The sequence below is a fragment of the Diplotaxodon limnothrissa genome, linkage group LG12 (genome assembly GCF_057381915.1).
Source record: "Diplotaxodon limnothrissa isolate DT_005_m linkage group LG12, D_limnothrissa_male_GT1.1, whole genome shotgun sequence".
Taxonomy (NCBI): Eukaryota; Metazoa; Chordata; class Actinopteri; order Cichliformes; family Cichlidae; genus Diplotaxodon; species Diplotaxodon limnothrissa.
Genome location: NC_140607.1, coordinates 36,104,925 through 36,118,400, shown reverse-complemented (window position 1 = coordinate 36,118,400; position 13,476 = coordinate 36,104,925). Strand labels below are relative to the sequence as shown.

Sequence of the window (13,476 nt, the reverse complement as noted above, 5' to 3'; positions counted from 1 at the left end):
TAACTAAGCTGGGACAGTTTTTAGATTCACGTGATTTAAACATTTCACATGAACTGCATTAATATTTCTGTGTAGCGTGTGGCTCTTAATATCGACTGTAAACTCTGATCACGTTACAACAGAACTTTTATTATGACAAGCAAACTTCATTTTTGAAAATGTATTTTTTCTCTTCAGCTTTTTAAGGACATGTTTTTCCAGCTCGTTTAGGGTGATGTGCAATGTTTTCATGGCTCTCCAGTGCAGCGCCTCTCTGCTGTCTCACTCTGGAACGGAAAGCCGGATGTTTTCTGTGTGACCGTTTAATGTTTCTAATGTTGAAAAGGGGGAAATGTTCTCCGGTTTGTGGTTCTGTATTTAAATTATTAAGGAGTTTCTTTTTGTCTTAACAGACTCATTTTGTAGGAGTGGACAGTTTTATATGTTGACTTTTCATACCTGAGGTCAGACTCTAAATAAAAGTAACCATGTGCTGTTTCCAGATGTTTGAGATGAAACTTTATTTATTGCGTCCAACAGCAGTATAGCATGATAAATACAATACAAGACTTACCCTGGTGAAAAAAACAAAGATGGGAGCGGTCGTATGAAATGGTTCAACTGGTGTAAAAAAAAAAAAGAACAGAGCAGGCTGCTGGTTTCATTCAAACAAATGTGCCAACGGTGGTGGAGCTAAATGCAGTGTTTAAGGCGGTCGATGAAGAAGCACAAAGTTGTTTAAGGAAGATTTCATCAAGAAACAAAAACCTGAATAAGATGTTTTGCCCTTTATGAATGCACCTCATTCTGCAAAGGCAAAAAACCAAACTGAACAAATCCCATCAAGACATGAAACCGTGACGCAAGTAATCAGAGCTCGATAAACCAATAAAACCTGTCCCACATACAGAGTCCTGCTGCCACGAGTACTACGCTCACTGCAGAACCAAACATCGAATCATCCAACGCATCGTTTTTCCCTCACAGTCTGAATCTGCTCCCCGGCCTGTATTACTGTAGGGTCCTTAATAAAACGCCATGAGGAATTTTGCTTTTAAAAGAGCAGTCTGATATTTTAAGGAGGCGGAAAAAGTTCCATGCCACTCTTCTTTCTGTATTTATAGTTAAATCTACTCCATAAGCTCATTTACAGGAATTATCCACATATGATGGTGAAGCAGGCAAAATAACTTGTTGGTCAGCACCATAAATCAGTCAGCACAAAAACATGGACTGTATGAAAACTATTTTAACCAGTTAAGATTTTTATGTGGGATTTTATTTCTTTAAACATAAAGGACAGTTTTAATTATCAAACGGCTACAAAATAACCAAAAGTTCCACTCCTAGCCTGAAAAACAAACTAATCGTGTGCTGCTTTCTAATTTTTTTATGCCTCCTGGCTACAAAGATGAGCTTTAAAGCAGCGCCTCTAAATATGAATTATTTAAAGCTTGGAAAGAAAAACCGTACTGTTCAAACACCAAACTACTGCTCTCAAACTGGTAAAAACTGGTTTGAGTGGGGCTGCGCTCACAGACGGGGTTAAATGAAAACCCAAGAGAAACAAGTCGGGTTTATCTGAAGTCGCACTGTTATTTCACCCTTTCTTCTTAATTCATACCCCCAATTTTCTCAAGAGGTTTTTACATTTTAATTCTGGTACATTGACTCACGGCACCATCTTGTGGTGCTGATTGGTATTACATGAAAGTACAGCCCGGCTCTAATTCAACTTCAGTTGATATCGCTTCTGCACAACAAAGTCCTTTTTGTCATAGCAGTTATTTCTTCACATTCTGGTGAAATTTTTAGTCAATTTTAAAGCTTTTACGCTACTTTTAAATATACAAATGTACAACAAGCACCTTCACAGAGCAGCTAATGTGAGCCAGTCTCACATGCACCTGTAACAGCTACAAACTTTGGGGTTGGAGCGAAAATTACTTGAAACACTTGACTGGCTTTAGTTCTTTCATGGGACTTGTTCACACTAAACCTGCAAACCTATCAGTTTACCAACGGTGAAATTCCCGATGACGTAAAATGCCGAGGTCAGTGACAATGCTGGGAAAACAGCGGTACAGCTTCTGCAGGGCTCATAAATCCTAAACTAGTCCTCTAACGTGGCTTTGTGTGTTTTATTTCTAACAGAGAAATGTTGAGTTGTAACTTACTTAAAAAAAATAAAAAACAATTAGAGTTCTTACTGCTAGAAAAAAAAGAGTTAAGATCCTAAATTTAAACCTGACCCAATTAAGAGCTCCAAGAAGAAGAACAAGATTCAATCCCTTCTAATGCATCACAAACCACACCCACATTTAGCTGCATAAAGACTACTGTGACATTATGCATAGAGAAGAATCTAATAAAGACAGAACTAAGAGGTTCAGGAAAACTCCCAAATGATTTCAAAAGACGCGCGAGGCTGACGGCGTCGTGGTTTCCGAGGTACTATGAAGCAAGGCAGAGCCGAGCTCAGGTAAGGCTTCGTGGTGCTAAAAACAAAAACATGTCGGCAGATCAGAAGGCGGGCCGGAGAGAGCTTTTCACAGCAAGACGAGCGGTCGAACGCGAAGCTCAGAATCACATTTTTCTTTTGGTTCCAAACAGCGTTCAGATGCAGCATTAAAGGCTTTTCAAAAACATGTGCAGCTGAAGGATATGTGGAAACGCCACTCGCACTCCACAGGGTTTGTTATCCAGACTCTGGTGTATTAAAACGCTCTTAGAAAAAAGTTTTAGCTTGTTGGTTAAAAATGATCCCAAACCAAGAAAAGGAAAGCAGCCGACAGAGCGGGAAGACGCAGGTGGAGTCACTGCTTTGAGGGGAAAGGTGCGGCTCCGAAGGGGTCGAGGTCCAGCGGCTGTGAGGGCGCCGCCTGCTGCTGAGGTCCACTGTGGATGACCAGTTCTGTGAAGGGCACCGCCCCGAAGTCATCCATGATTCGACTCTCTCCGTGCAGAGAGCCCGTCCAGGACTTACCGTTGGCCGTGCTGATGTCGCCTTTTCCGTCGCTGAGGCCTTGGTACTGGCTGTGTCGGCCGCCGTCCTGAGGGTGGAAGGGTTTGGCTCCAAACGGGTCTAAAAGGGCGTCGTCCACCGGCAGAGACGCTCCCTCGGCCATCGTTATATCCACACTGATGTTCTCCTTAGAGTCAGAGGTGCTGAGGAACTCGTTGCTGCTCTGCGAGTCTCTGCGGCCGACCTTCTTGTGTCTGCGGACTCGTTCGGGCGTGCGATAGGTCGGCTTGTTAGTCTTGCGCCCTCCCGTCGGTGTGCCGTGGTGCCGCTTGCCGTTGCTGCCCCCAGCCGTGGCTTCCTGTTTGGTCTTCCGCTGGCGGGATGACAGCTTCTGAAGGCTGCGCTGCTTCAGCCTCTGCTGCTGAGGACTCGCCGACTCCTCGAAGGGCGTCCGGAAGATGTCTTCGGCACTTCTGGAGGTGGTGGGAGGTTGGGTGGTGGGGCTTGGCTGGAAGGGAGAGAAGCCAAAAACATCGATGCCCTCAGGAGAAACTGGCGGCGTTTGGCCCATGGGGACGTCACCGCCACTCCTGCTCGACCTCGAGAGGTTCCGGCTGAACGGCGCTTTGGTAAAAACGTCAAACTCGTCTGCCGCCTGCTGCTCATGGCCGACCTTGAAAGGCGCTTTAGTGAAGATATCTGTGACCTCTGGAGGTTCCACAGGTGAAGCTCCTCCGACAAAGGGCACGGCACCAAAAACATCCACAGGCTCCACAGCTCTCACTCCACCAGGGGACTCTGGGGGCGTGATCAGAGCCATCCCAGAAGGAGGACTCCTGGTGGCAGCAGTCGCTCCTTTAGCTCCTGCAGGTTTCTTTGAGCGGTTCTTCACCCTGTTGGCATCATAGTCTGAATCTGAGCTGTGTTTGTCTTCATCCTCCTCTCCCTCCTCCTCAGAGTCCATCAGCAAAGGCCTCTGTCCAAAATTCTCTGGCTCGGTGTCTTCACCATGCTCGCTGTTCAACGCCTCCTCTTCCTCCGGCTCTTCGTCCTCGCTGCTCTTAGGTGAAGGAGGGTCAGACTCGAAGTCGCTGTCGGACTCGTCGCCAGGCCTGCAGTTGGTCTTCCTGCTCGGTTTGTGCTCCTTGTGGGTCGGCTGCAGACTCTCAGCAGGTTCAGGAACGCCGACCTCCTCGCTGGTCGGCTCGGCCTTCTGCGCACTGGTACCTGCAGAAACAAAACACAGATAATACAGATGTTAACCCCTGATCCTTCCAGATGTTTGATAGTTTTAACAACTGCCAAGTCAGATTTCTTGAAGGCATCCAACCCTTTTCTGATCTCTCCAAAAACAAAACTCAGTTTTCCATTTAGAAAACCTCACAAACCTGCAATGACTTCAGATCACACAAAACCAGTCAGAATAATAACACTGCAGGATGTGTAACTCAAGTCTTTGCTACTCGTGTGTCTCGACAAAAACAAAGAAAGAAATCAAATCAGGACCAATCCCCCAAAACTCCTGTGCAACGTTAACATAAAAGAGCTATTTTATGGAAAATCGGTGACATCTCCCAGCTGGCAGCAGGTTTAACATGCCTACATTAGAAAATGATTTTGACACAGGAGGACTCGCAGGCAGAAGACGAGGCTGGTATCAGAACGCAGGTCATAAAAGATTTTTTCATATGACTGAGCAGCATCCATCCCACATGCTGTCGAGACCCCTAAACGTTTTACCCAGTGAATTCCACAGAGCAGGCATCCAGGGTCTCAATGCCAGTTTCTGTTCCTCTACAAAGTGAAATATTTTGGCTGTGACTCATAAGAATAATTTTATTGATCCCAAAGGGAGATTCATAGTTTTTACCCGTGTCTTGGAGAGGTTAAAGTTTTTAAAAAAACTGAGCTTAAATGAGGCAGCTGTTAAAATTTCATGTAGATTATCTCCTGAAGTTGTTGTAAACGCCGAGGCGCTCTGGTTTCACATTTTTCTTATCCAACATCATTTTAAGGTTACGCCGAACACATGAAAACACGGAGTGAGTCGCTTGTATGAGTGACACTCAGGCAGTCTGAGTCTAATGCTCTACAGTTCCTCCTTTTCTTTTCATTTCTATGTAGAAAAACTATTTTGGTCCGAAATCGATCTTTCCTTCTCGTCTTCGTCCGCCGCCTCTCAGACTGCTTCCATCCATCGTTGTTACCAACCTTCAGCTCACTCTGGCCGGCGGTGCCCTCTGAAGAGCTGATATCAGAGCTGTCTTGTTTAAGAGCTCCAGTCTGTGCTGCACTGGTGTTTGAGCTCTGCCTCCTGTTGTCCACATTACACCTGAATCACCGTGTGAACGCATTTTGAATTTTGCAGGAAAACTGTTCAAATGTATCCAAATGGGTGAAAACTGATTGTTGTTTTTGTGAAACAACAACTGATTCAATTTTGCTAAAATCAAAAGTCAATGATAAGTGACAGACCGAGTCCTGATGCCTTCCGCTGCTTCTTCGACAGCTGTATTATGGAGGCATTACCCAGGATTACTCGGCTTATACGCCAACCTCCCCACACAAACAAATGCCCAAAAGTTTGCCTTATACTGAAGCAGAAGTGCAATCGCAAAAGTCAATATGGTCTAAAAGCTGCTCCGACTTCTCATCTCTGATCCTGCCATAAGAAGAGCGAGCTTAGAGGCCGGGGAAATAAGACGAGCAGCTTTAAAAGTAATTCTGTGAATCTTGAAAAGTTTAGAGATTTAAGCTGCGAGCCTCCCTTTAGACTTGAAAAAGGAAGCTTTGTTCTCTTATTTAAACTCTGCATTTTTGGAAATTCTTACATGTATTTTGGCATTTGGAGGAAAAATTTCTGCCTTCAGTGTGTAAATTTATGTCCAAGAGATTTGCATAATGGCAACTTAGAAATTATCCTAATTAGCGAGTGGATAGTCTCCAATTGTATTGAAGATAAACGGTGCCATATACAATGAGCCAATTCATTGTTCCCTATTAGAGGAACGCTGGGAAAAAGAGAAAAAGAGAACGACCCCCTGCTGCGAACATGAAAATGGAAACCAAGCATCCAAACTGGCAGGACGTGACGGCGGATCAGCCAAAAGCTTTGCTGCCGATAAATCAAACAAGGCAGCACTCAAAGATAAGAAGTCCGAGCTGCTCTGCATCTGCTCGGCCCACCCGGATTAGAACTTGTAATCATGCTCACCTCCCGGAACGAGGCGATCCCGCCAAACAATAGAAACATCTTTAATCATGAGAGAAGATGTCAGAGCCACGCGGATTTGTTTTGTGTTTCTCCGGTGGGGTGGGGGGAGATTCTGAAGGATTACAGGCTGCGTCTGATCTCTTAAAGATACAAATAAGTGGCGAAAACATGCGTGTGATTGTTCTCTTGTGTGACGGGAGATAAAATCTGTTAGAAATGAGCGAGAGCAGCAGGGGCTTACAGAAGTCTGTTCCCTCGCCGAACAACCGCCGCCGAGCACAGATTGATTTGACGAGGCCGCCGAGAGGTGAACCCAGCGACGGCGAGCCAAACGGGAACGCCCACATTGCATTTTATCCTGCAGGGTTCAGGTTAACGATTTTGGAGAGGGACGTGTCTGTAAAACTGTAGCTGCTGGATGGTCTGGAACGCCTCCTCTATCCAGTACACCGTGTCGATTCCTACATGCATTTAGATGAGGGAGGAGAGGCGGCTGTAGGAGGATGAACAGGTGCAGTGTTTGTACAGGTGTGCCTCAGAGGTGGAATATACAAATCTTGTCCTTTTGATCTTGTTTCAGTCATTCAAGATGAAAACTTGTTTGTGCAACTCATCACTTTGCATCACGCCAAATTAAAATTGACCCTAAACAGAAAACACGATGAGCACCTGTTACACCTGAAGCAATGAAATTAAGGAAAAAAAATATTTTATGAATCAGTTGTGCGACGCGTCGTATTTAACTGACATCGCTTCAGGCCTGTGAGATCTAAATCATCATTGCTGTCAGAATTTGCTTTTCCCCCCACTAACGGGGGACAAAGATACTTCTAAAAAGTATTTACTTTGCTTCAAAAAGCCCTTTCTGGGTTCTTCCAAACCACAGAATCAGGGTTGGGGCGAAGGAACTTCAGCGAGTTGTAATAATAGTTGATACACCTGTGGTCTCAACTCCTTCCTCGCATCTCTGGTAAGAGGGGCTACGACACAATGAGAAAGGGGGCTTGATTGACAAATGAAAGCGTGCGTGTGCACTGCTGGATCGTCCATCGTGAACTGCAGCATATTCAAAGCCTCTTTGATAAATCTTTGCTGTATAGTTTTACTCACAGCATCCTGATACTGATATCCAAATATGGTCAAAATTCCACCACAGACAGAAGGAAATGACGAGAACATGAAAGTTTGTCCAGAACTAAACCTGCAAACAAGGATTAACCACACTGAACTCACCATGTTCAGAGCTTTAATCTCCATCGGGTTTCCAGCAAACTAGGCATAGGGGCAAAGTCAGATTCACATCTACCCCTTTATATGGAAGATTCATCGATTTAACAGGAGAACTGCAGCCAAAATGCATGTAGGAGACTTGAAAATGTCTTTGTTGCCAAAGGTTGCAGAAATGCACCCTTAACCAAGCGAGTGAAGGACACATGCGTTGCTGCTTCTGTTTCACACTCTGTTTTGCCAACCAGCCGTTGCACAGCATCTCAAACATGCTCAGCTTTCAGTTCGAGCTAGACGGGGCGACACTTAAGACAGCCATCCTAACATCAGGAACATCTTGCTCGTGGTGTAGTGGTGGAGAGACTCTAAGCTTCTCTTTAAGGATAAAAAAGGAACCAAAGTGAGTATTGATTTTGGATGTTTTTTATTCATCAGTAACATTCTATAAAGAAGTACATTCACACTCACAGTATGATACAGGACCTTTTACATAGTCTGCTGCAAAAACAAGAAAACTACTGATCTATAGGTTGTTGTCTTTCTGCAGGAGAGGTACCAGGAGCTGCTGGAGTCAACTAAAGCTGAAGAGCTGTGACATTTTTCCAACACTTCTAATGAGAATTAAAGTTTAAAAAAAAAAAAAATCCAATAGTTTTAGTCATCTTATTGGAGGCTTCCTAACACATCTGCATGATTTAAGGCTAACAAAAAATAAAACAAAAATATAGTAACAAAGGGGGGGAAACATCGCCCCAAGACAGAGAGGAAAGAGCACAGAAAAGTTGCAAATGTAAACAATATAAAACAACATCATCCTACAGATCCTGGGACAGTACTTCCTGTTTTGCTGCACTTTCAAAATAAAATAAAGTGCATTAATAACACTGACTGTCCCTTTCACTTGTTTTTGGCTCTGATGGTTCGCTTGTCCGAGCTATAGACCCATCCACCAATACACATGAACAAGATGTTTCTGAGAATGGCTGTCTCACTAAATGAAGAATGAAAAGAAAGTAAACAAATAAAACAAATAATTAAAAAAATAAAAACCAAAACTTAAATGAAGCAGTTTTTCCAAAAAAAGGCCCCAGTAAAGGCAGGCAGTGACATGAGCGGAAAAATGAGGTGGAACAGAAGCATCAAGCAGCTTTAACTCCAAACTTACCTTCAGCTAAACACAAATTACCACCAACTATATTCATTACAATGTGATATGGTTCATGTGTGCACGGATGAGTGCCAAGGGAAATGCTCACTTGCTGACCTAAGGCGGATAAACAGCAGCACAGTGAGGATCAACAAACATACAGCCCTTTAGGATTGTATGGATTCAAATATATATAAAAAGAAAGAATAAAACAAATAAAAAAAAAAGAATAAATCAAAATTTCCTCAATTTTTGACCAAAAATCAACATTTAAACAAGAGAATGTGCCATCAGCCAGTTGTATTCAACATAAAACTATTAAAACAATAACGAAAGTTAGAGTCAAGTCGAGCTGTGGCAGCTCCCTATCAAAATCATCATCCTTTATATGAGTGGGATCTACTTTAATCACTTGTTTGGTCCATTGTTGTGGCAAAGAAAGAAAAAAAAAAAACCCCACATCCTTTCATTAACCATCCAAGTTTTTGTATCCACTATAATTTTCTAAGCAGGTAAATTAACTGCATGAAAACAGAGTAAATCTGTCATGGATAAAGGAAAGTTTTTCAAAGAAATCCTTTTACGTAACCACACTCGCTCATTTTAGCGGATAAATTAGTCACTTAAAGGTTAAGATTACCTATAACATGTCGTAATCCGCCGTGACATCGGGTACGGGGAAGGCCAATAACACATTTTCTGATTCGACCTCATAAAGTTACTCAGAGATCTTTAAGGGTTACGACGGGCACCCTGTTATCCGCGCTTGATAGAGTTAAAGTCAGATTTTATGGAAGTTCCTGTAAAGTAAATCAGCACACTGGTCTTTTTATAAAATGTAGTTCCTTTGTTAAAAAAAATTAAATAAAAATACTGTCAGCTGTTGATCATCAAAGAGGATTAAAATCAACTTCCCCACCGTCTGGCAGCAGGCACAAGTACAAGTCGCCAACACCAGAAACACTTAAATCACAAACTGGATATTTATTAGGGTTTAACGCTCAGAAGCAGAGCTGCAGGGGACCAGCAGGTGGAGCTGGAGCCCGATATCGAATCACGGAAAATAAAACCTGACCCGATCCGGTTTTTAAAGTCGGCAGCGGGCTTTAAAACAACAAAACACTAAACTAACCAACTGATGGCACAAACACGAGCGAAGAGGCTGCTCCAAAATTTGCTGCAAATTTTTTCATGCCAGCCTGAAGGAATGAGTCCCAACAAAGTGGGTTCTGCATCAGCTCGGTACAAGAGTCCCTTTTCTTGTTTTTTGGCTTCTTTTTTGGTTTTTCGTTTTATCCAATTTGAACTTGTATAGATTTTTATATTCCTTAAGTAATAAGTGAAGACGATAAAATATTTCCACACTTACATTCAAGTGCTTATAGGGTTATATTGCATTGTCATCTTGTCTTAATCTACTCTAAGATGGATTTGCATTAAGCCTGCGTGTTTGAGATGAATTTACTGTAGAGAGAGAGAAAAGAAAAAAAACACTCACTCTCCTTTAGAAAATAAAATGTTTCAGGATTAATCATTAAATATATTCCATTAATTATAAACAGCGTGTCTAAATCACCTATCAAAACATTAATCAATTCACATTTAAGGAGCAGGAAGAGTACAGAGGCACAGAAGCTTATTGCTGCCACAGATGTGATAAATGTAGAAATACTGCGCTCAGATATTCACATTGCTTTAACAAGGCTGTGATCTGTGTTAGGGAAGAAGGGGAGGGGGGGTGAACCACAAGCAGTCTGGTTAATGAAGCCAAATCAGAAGAACTAATCATCAGGTTATGACGTCGGCCTCCACAGTAAAGTGCTCACTCCACATGTGAAGAACATTTGAGGCTTCGGGAAAACTATTGTGCAACGTGTGAGGAATCTTTGCAGTTTCAATGGCCGCGCAGGGGCGACAGTATCGCCATGTAAACAAACGGCAACGAGCCATAACTTTGGAAGTTCAAGTTTGCTTTTTTCCCCTCCTCAAAGTGGAGTTTGTTAGTACCAGGGCTGAGCGATGGTTCGACAGACGTCGTAATAATACAGGAGCTGAAAGATGAGTGTGAGATCATCTCAGCTACATGTTTCAGTCCCTAACACCAAATATATAGCACCAACTCTCCAATATGGTAAATCATGCAAAATAAAACATGTTTACAAAGCTGCGAGTAAAACAGACGCTTTCGGACCAAAGAGTTCCAACAATCAGAGCTTTTTTTCTTCCTTTCTGATGAAAACTGAGTTGAATAGAAAAACTTAGAAAAGACAGACCAAGGAAGGAGCTGTGGGGGTTGTAATTTACTACGCAGTAATACTGTCCTTCACTGCCTCACTGTGAGTGACTCCTTGATGTACAGGACTGGTTTAAATCTATGGATCTTCCCAGGAACGCAGCTGGACTTCACAGTGATGACAACCGTTATTTAGCTCTCTCATTTTGCCAATGCAATAGTTAGTGTGTGCCCGTTTTTCCATTTTATTAGCAAACTACGGAAATGCTCCAACTCGGCTCTGAAGTCAGAAAAATGACAATATTTGACCTGATGAGTCCAAATCAGGTTCTTAAAGCCTGGACCAATGTCTCTGTGTTTTACTCTAATTTTATTTATCTGTTTATTTGTAAATATACAAGTTGTCAGTGCTGCCACAGCAAACACCAACGTCACTAAAGGCTCCTCTTGTGCTGGAGTTGTCTGTAAACTTTATGGCCTCATTCCTGAAGTGCAGACATGCAGAAAGGTGCGACTTCCTGTCAGAGTCGAAGGAACTGCAAAAGTCCGAAAGCAGCTCAAGCGTTTGGCTGAACACCGAATAACCCGCTTTATTAAGACGACTGTAATACTGTTAAATTCAAATGGTGCTATAATGAATTTGCTGCAAAATTTAACACCACGAAGAAAAAAAATATTCTTATGACTCCTGAAATTCTTTTAATTAGATGGCCTTTGTATTCATTTATTCACCAGTCAGAAACTAAATAACTGACATTTAAACATCACTCAGCCCTTTGTAGTACCAACCACGTGACATTTCATATTGCTTTTAAACAGCAATTTCATCCAGCTCTTGTCCAAGCTGGACACAGAAGTTTTTGATTCTCACCAAACTTTTTTAATGCACTTTTATTCAAAGTGTAATTTAATCCAAAGTGCCTCACAATGAGCACATACCTCTGACTGTTCTGTGTTAGTACCTTGCTCCAGCCGCGTGGAGAGAGACGTGTTTATGAGTGGACTTCCATCTGACTTGCATAAAGGTTTGTTCCAACGGGACATTATATTTTCATTAATAAGCCTTCTGTTAAACTTCACTGCATTGAATGCATCGACACACCTGCTACTCCTTCGCTTCCTATTTTAACCACAGGAGGAGCAAAAGCTGCAATTTGCTTTTTTAAAATCATTATTATTATTAATAATATGATTCATAATGACAGCATAAGTGCATCTAAATCTTCCAACTAACATTAGGAAACAACACAAATCTGGCTGATCATTGGTTTTAAATGGCCCACTGCTGGGTCCTTGTGGCATAGGAGCTTCTGACCAGAGGTCAGGTGAGGGGAGAAGACTGGGATGGGGGGGGGGGGGGGGGGCAGGAAGAGGACAGACTGGGGGAGGCAGGTGGCTCCACAGTGTTGGGTCCTCACGGTAGAGACTCCTCTAAGACTTGCCTGCGTTGGCCACAAATGGGACTGAGCCGAAGAGATCCTCTGGAGGAAGGGGCTTGGCTGCGGCAGGCGGCGGTCGGTCAGTTTCCACGCTCGTTGTCCTCTCCGCTGGCTTTTCTGTACATAAAAGATCACAATTAGATATCTACAGCTACGAGGTGATAGAAGTAGTTTTGAAATTAAATATTGTTGCATATGATTGTGGGTGTTACTGATAAATGTTCCCTCAAATATGTACAGACTCCCACAGCTCTGAGAATACACTCAGTAAGAGCACAATGCCCAAAATCTGCTATTTTAACAACAGAAAAATGTTTATTCTCCATCTGGTTAAAAAGCTAAATAAACACGGTGATACACAATCATGTGGTTCACATGCCAGATTTTTCCCTTTATCTGAAAAAGACATTAACGAGGAGCTGAAATGTTTACAGAAAATTTCTCCGTCTACGGCAACACTTTTCAAACAATCACCTCTTTTCTTTCTTTTCTTGAAATGACAAAAGAGTTAAAACGTTAGAGTTCACTTGCTTGCTCTGAGCATGTCAAATTCCCGGTCAAGCAGCTCCTCCTCGGTCAATTTAGAAAAGTTGTCCTCTCCGAAAGGGTTCCAGCCTGACATATCGGGAGGGTTGCTGACTGCACTGCTGCAGCTCTGCAAAGGAGGGGTGACCCCATCTGTGGACAGCAGAGGGTTCCTACGGCAGAGAGGGGACAGCAAACAGACCACGTTAGAGACAATACCAATCAGATATTTCTAAGACTTCACAAACTGCATGCGTTTTCCAAACAACCGATAGGACTGAAAAAACCCAATGCTGAAGTGAGAACAAACGGCTGAGGTCACGGTGCTTGCATCCATCTTCAACATACAGATGATTAATGTAAATCCCATTTTCACATCACATAAAAACTTTCTATATGCTTAAAAATGGAAAGAAGGGAAATACTCTCACATGTAGAAGGAAACCAATCTAATTTCACTTCCACAAACAGATTCAAAGGACATTACCTGGGGTTAGTGTATGAGGGATCTACAGGAGATGGCCCCCCCATCTGGCAAGTACCAGCTCCAGTTCCTGTGGTGGGTGTGGTCGCATTGTAGGAACCCAGAGGGATCTGGAACTCAAGAGGGGAAGACATATAGGGGAGAGGCTGCTGAGCAGGATGATGCTGCTGCTGCTGTGGATGTTGTTGATGATGTTGCTGATGCTGCTGTTGTTGCTGGACAAAAGCCTGTTGGTACTGTTGCAGCTGTTAGGGAAGGAAGAG

The 13,476-nt window shown here is 42.9% G+C and overlaps 1 protein-coding gene across 1 annotated transcript in view; it reads right to left on the bottom strand.

Annotated features, from left to right (window-relative positions):
* Positions 1 to 513: 513 nt before the first annotated feature.
* bmp2k (BMP2 inducible kinase) overlaps positions 514 to 13,476 on the bottom strand; it is a 55,531-nt gene continuing 42,568 nt past the window's right edge. Inside the window, exons 13-16 of the mRNA XM_085367554.1 lie at positions 13,217 to 13,458; positions 12,736 to 12,902; positions 12,208 to 12,321; positions 514 to 4,171 (exon numbers count right to left, since the gene is read on the bottom strand). Of these exons, the coding sequence (XP_085223680.1) occupies positions 2,796 to 4,171; positions 12,208 to 12,321; positions 12,736 to 12,902; positions 13,217 to 13,458 (1,899 nt within the window). The 3' untranslated portion in view covers positions 514 to 2,795. The remainder of the gene's footprint in view (positions 4,172 to 12,207; positions 12,322 to 12,735; positions 12,903 to 13,216; positions 13,459 to 13,476) is intronic.